Raw genomic sequence first — 6,000 nt, 5'->3', positions numbered from 1 at the left:
ATATATAATATAAACAATAGTATAAGGAAAACATTTCAATTTTATTATAAATTATTACTCACTCCATTTCTTTTTAGTATTTTCATTTTAAGGTTAATCACACAAAAATAAATAAATTTCATTATTTTCTAATAAAATTATTTGTCTTTTTCTCTAATATATTTTATCTTTTTATTATATTATTTTACGAAATTATCCTTCTATAATAAATAATTAAAAGTATTATGACAAAAAAATAATTAATGTTATGGTTAATTTTTAAAAAATAAAATAATAATAATAACAGTAAAGTTCATCAACAAAAGTAAAACTTCAAATAAAAATTGAGGAAGTGTTTTTTTATATAAAATACTTTGAAATAAGTTTTTGGTTAAATCGATATTTAACCACATTGATATATTGATATTTGTGCATCTACTTTAAGAATTAAAAACTATTTATAATAAAATGTATAATTATAAGATATATGGATGGATATGTAAACAAATTGGTACACTAATTGAGTATTTTAATTCAATCTTTATTTAATATTAGACACAGAAAACTTTGCAGTGACTAACTTGTTGCCACCTCATTATTAACAGTTACATGACCACCTTAGTCAAGAAACATGACTCTCTTATACCTTGTTCACCCTTTATATAATCTATATTCAAGCTCCTCTTTTTTCATAGTTTATCCTCTCCACTAAAACGAGGTACATGCTCATCTAATTTTACATTCATCTTTCTCAATTGTTGTCTATCTCTCACTCTCTCTTCTATGTGTATATATTTATGTTAAACTCTCAAACTTTATTAAATTGGAGATAATCACTGATACATGCAATTTTATACCGATCAATTGCGATCACAGATTCATATTTAAAATTTTGACTAGGGATATATATTTTTTAACATATAGTTTACATGAATTTTTTCTTTTATTATTAGATCTATTATTTTCTAATGGAAATGTCTGATCTCAATTTTTTAATAATATTTTGATTTTATATTTTTTTGTTTTAATTTTTTTCACTTATAATTGTTTCAAAATTTCCTGCTAGAGCATCATTTTGCAGTGTAGAAGCCATGTCAACATTGCTAACAAAACTTTTTTGTTTCCAAACGAGTGCATTGATTTTGATGGAATATGATGATGGGCAGAAACAAAGATTGATGAGATTAGGGCAGTTTTCAGTAAACCTTGCTATGCACATAAATTGTCCCATTTTGGCCACATTTTGTTCCATTGATGAATTTCAGTGGCCACTCACTAAGGATTCTGTTGTTATTCGAATTGCTAAGCGTACCTTTGCCTTTGCCCTACCTGGTCTTTTATACGGCCTTCAATTCCCTATCACTTCTCCATCACAACTCATTCATACCCTTGCCAAGGTCTTTATGAAATATGGTCATTACAAGGATATTAATGACAAAGGGCAAGGTAAATCTAATTATAATTCCATTTTCAAAGTATAATAATTTATATAATCTATAATCTAGGTTAAATGTATTAAAAATATTTGGATTTGCATTTATATCTATAATCTAGGCCTAATGGGGCATTTTTTATATATATTTGCCTTAACTTATTTCCTTTTACTAGAAAAAAATAATACAATTTTAATTTATGACTAAAGAAAAGAGCATATATATGTACCCAAAAAAAGATGATGTGAATTTCCATTGTTTATACATTTTGTCTAAAATGCTATACTAACTTTGTGTTGTATTTATCATTAAAATTTGTTTTATTGACAAATGTTACTGGTTAATTAATTAATTTATTATGAAAAAAATTTGTTAGTAGTTAGTATGATCCAACCCGTAATTGATGTGTCAAAATTTAGCATTGAATTATTCTTTTCGTATCTCTAATTACTTTATATATATCATTTTATAGGTTGACACATTAACATTATTGTGATTATATATGAAACATTGGCGACAGGGTACCAAGTAGAGGACAATGAACCAAATATGTGGAACAAGTTGCGTGCACAAGTTGAACCTATGGCACATGAAACCCTTAAGCGACTAGGCCAATTTCCAAGGGTCACAAATATTTGCTTATTACAAAACCAAAATTCATGCTACTCAAAAGCTCATCGCATGTCTAGATGTACCAACATGATCATAAATAGCATGAGAAATGGAACATTGACAAATAATTTTGTCAAATTTATTGTTGACAATAATGCTCGTGAAGGCAATGCATATGCTTCTATTCATGCGTTTATTAGTGTTGTTGAATATGGTATTGAACTTTCTTGGGGGGTGAGTGATGAAGATAGTATTGGTGTTTGTTCTCAAGATATTGGAGTCAAACTTTGGTGTTTGAATGAAGATGGAATTTTTGCTTTTATCCTTAGCTTGGATTGCGGAGAGAAGTTTGATAAAGGCGAAGGGGAAATTGGGATGTCATTAATCAATTTATAATTGAATCAAGGAATTAGATCTTCCATGAGTCTTCATATGTATAACATTACATGGATCGGATTCTAATATCCTTATTATCAAATAATAGTGTTGCAATATTCCTATGTGGTAGTCTCAATATTAGTAATTAAATAATACAAATTTATGGTCTTCATTACTTTTTGGAGTCAACGATCCCTTCATTTATATATATATAGTTGCTATAGATCATTCAAGATCTCTTATTCAAAAATTAAATCCAAAAATAATTTTTCATATATATTTTTTTTAAATGAAATAGTTTTTCACATGCTTAGTACTCCACGATAAAATGAATATTAAAACGATTTCATATAAATTAAATATATATTTTTTCTCATGCCATCACAATAAAGATTAATTTTTTGAGGATTTAAAATACATTTAGAATTTTACAAATTTTGGATAATCCACGTTATTACACATATGTCAATAATATAGGTGTAATTGATATAGTTGTATCATTTTGGATAATGATACAATTATATAAAATACATGGTTCACTTAGACCACCGAATCTAGAAATTTAGAAACTTAGGCAATAATAATAATTTTATAATAACAAATATCAATTTGTTAGTGTTGTGTTGTAGGTGTATGGATAGAACCATCTACCACTTTATTAGTTTCTTAACTTTAACTGTTAAACCAATTTTATATCTTCTACTTGAGCTATAATAATGTTACGCGAAACGATTGAAATGAGATTTTGTTCATAGTCTTATGTAATATTGAAGGATTATTATTGTGTAACAAACATATCAATGTCGATGGTGAGTTGGGTTCATCTTTGACACTTTAAGCTCTATTTGAGAGTTTGAAAGAGAAGGAAGGAAATGACTTTGGGAAGAGGAAAGAAGGGGAAAATAAAGAGAGATGTTCCCTCTTATTGAGAGAATGACTTTTAAAAATGATAATAAAATACTTATGATCAATGTATTTTAATTTGTTGAGTATTATAACTAAATAGAAAGAATTAGAATCATTTATCTAAACTATCTAAAATCTTCCTTTAACACATTGTTTAAGTTCCCAACATTACGAGGGTTTTTCATTAAGAAGAAAAAACAAACCTCAAAACCATCACTCTCAAAATACTCTCTTCTTTATCTTTCCTCCATCCTTGTATTCAAAGTTCTCATCTCCCCTTCTTAATTCTCAGCGGGAGCCTTAATCGATATAATACCATTTATTTTGATATTGATAAAAAAAAAATTCTCCTGTTGATATATTTTAATTGTATTTTTATCTTACTTTTGCGTTAAGTTATTGATGTTTTACAAATCTAGCTAAGATCTAAACTATAAAAAACAATCTAACATCTAATTTAATGATTTTGTCCAACTATTTCCTTAATTGAATATATGAACTTTAAAAATGCATATTAAAATTAATCATGAAATTAAAGATGTATATATCGATATATAAGTTTTTTTTTTTTGACTTAAATAGGCTAGTAATTAAAAGGTTAGGGAGTACTTTGTATTTTTATTTGATTTAAGAAGTAGAACAATAAGGGAAAAAATGAAAGATACACTTTGAATAAATGTAGAGGAATAATGCATAAAAGAGTTAATTTTTTTTTAGTTATGATGTGTTTTAGTGTTATTCTTTCTATATTCTTTTTATGTAATAGTAATGTTATTTTCTAAGTATTGGCTAATTATTACTTTCATGATCACTTGAGTTCATCCTTCCATTTGTTTAATATTAATCTATTAACTTTATAATTCTTTAAAGTACCTATTCCGTTATAGGCCTATAGTCATAAATTGATATCTTTTTAGTTAACCAAACATAATAAAGAAGGATTGAGTTTGATCTAAATTATTGTCGTCGGTGATTTTCAAAATTGATCATAAGTTCTGGTTTTAGTTTTGTTTCACTATTGAGTTTTGTTTCTATTTGCGATTCTATTTTGCATGCAATTTTATTTGTGCGTTTTGCTCGCTATTAAGTGCAGTTTTATTTTGGTAGTTGTTTGTGGTGATGCTTATGTCGAGCTGTGTTTTGCATTTTTGAGGACGATGTAGATGACAAATATGAAGAAGACACACTTGAATGATTTAGATGATGATTTTAGATTTTGGTTTTTTGGATGATGTTTTTTTTTTATTAGACATGTACTTGATTGAAGCATCAAAACTTCAACAAACTATATATTTTGCTAGACTCGTACTTTAAATATTAAACTTTATTAAATTATGTTAGACAATTTGTTTACTACCATTTATTTGAATACAACTTTGTTAATAATTTGTGTTAAATTTGCATTATGTTTTCCTTGGTTCAATTTGTGTATGTCATTAAATTGATTATATACACAGTAATTTATTATCATAAAATAATGGCAAAATATCAAATTTATGATTTGAATTAAAATAATAAAAACATGAAAATTTATTTTACCTATATGACTATATTTTAAAATTGTTTGTCTATTGTCTATAAGCTCTAGCAACATCTTATCAATATTCTCAGTGTGTTGCTTTAAGACAACATTTATAAATAGTGTGTGTGAAAGTGCAAGAAAAATGTTGTCAAATGTAATAGGCAATACTCCTATATGTGATGCGCGAAAAATGTTGCTTATTCTCTTTGGCAACATTTTTTCGTGTTTTGGCAACATTTTTTAAATATTAAAAAGAAAAAAGGTTGTAGTGTGATAAAATTTTGTATAAATTTAAAATTATCTCAACAAATATTAAATCAATTGACTTTATCGAGACAACAACTATAACGTATTAAAACAATATTGAGAGCATATATATGACGTGAACGGTTGTCTGAAAATGCGTCGATGCTAGCTGACGGCTACAGTAAGAATGATTCTAGTTCTAGGGTTAGTTAAGAGAAGACACAATATATATATACATATATATATATATATATATATTGGTTCATTTTGGTGTGGTCATACACACTTCACATATTACTCTGTCGAGAGACCTAAGATACAACTTCTATTTAGTAGGAGGAATGAATCATATCTAAATCACTCACATCCATCTACATGGTTCATTGTAGACTCAATAACTACCATTATGATTGTCATGTTGCAAATAATATTTGATTATCTCAAAATATACAACTCTTCAAATAGGGATCATAGTGACTTCAAGTCAAATGATAATTCACTATGGTCACATGAGAATTGTCGCGGCCTAAAATTTCGAGTGTTTCTCGAATTCAATGGAGTCGCCACCAAAATTTATTTTAAAATAGGGAAAATATTGGGAAACCCTTAAAATAGTAAAAATAAAAATAAAATGTGGTCTTTGAAACCAAATTTTTGAGTTCGGGAGTCGATTATGCGTAGGGAAGGTACTAGCAGACATCCGTTAAAATACGGTTACCTATAATTAATTGTGGAAAATTAATATTAACTTAAGTATATTTATTTTTCTTATTAAATATGAATAACAATTATTACTATATTTAAAATATGATTTTGAAATAAATATGTACTTAACAAATAAAGGACAAAAAAAAGAAATTTTTATTTATGTGCTTGACAAGAATGTGATTTTGCTCCTACGTATCTCCCGGTGCGATAGAGAAA

General features: G+C 26.9%; 1 protein-coding gene across 1 annotated transcript; it reads left to right on the top strand.

Moving 5' to 3' along the window:
* The first annotated feature begins 1,049 nt into the window (after nt 1-1,049).
* LOC101492224 (uncharacterized) lies at nt 1,050-2,420 on the top strand. The gene is made up of 2 exons (XM_004502453.2): nt 1,050-1,425; nt 1,933-2,420. Exons 1-2 carry the CDS (start codon nt 1,071-1,073, stop codon nt 2,418-2,420), a joined length of 843 nt encoding a protein of 280 aa, XP_004502510.2. The 5' UTR covers nt 1,050-1,070.
* Nucleotides 2,421-6,000: the final 3,580 nt, after the last annotated feature.

This window comes from Cicer arietinum, chromosome 5 (assembly GCF_000331145.2).
Source record: "Cicer arietinum cultivar CDC Frontier isolate Library 1 chromosome 5, Cicar.CDCFrontier_v2.0, whole genome shotgun sequence".
Taxonomy (NCBI): Eukaryota; Viridiplantae; Streptophyta; class Magnoliopsida; order Fabales; family Fabaceae; genus Cicer; species Cicer arietinum.
The sequence above is the reverse complement of the archived record's forward strand: the minus strand, read 5'-3'. Positions and strand labels throughout refer to the sequence as shown.

Coding starts and splice junctions, on each gene's coding strand:
- LOC101492224 (XM_004502453.2), top strand. CDS start 1,071: ATGTCAACATTGCTAACAAAACTTTTTTGTTTCCAAACGAGTGCATTG. Junction 1,426..1,932: donor TATTAATGACAAAGGGCAAG/GTAAATCTAATT, acceptor CATTGGCGACAG/GGTACCAAGTAGAGGACAAT.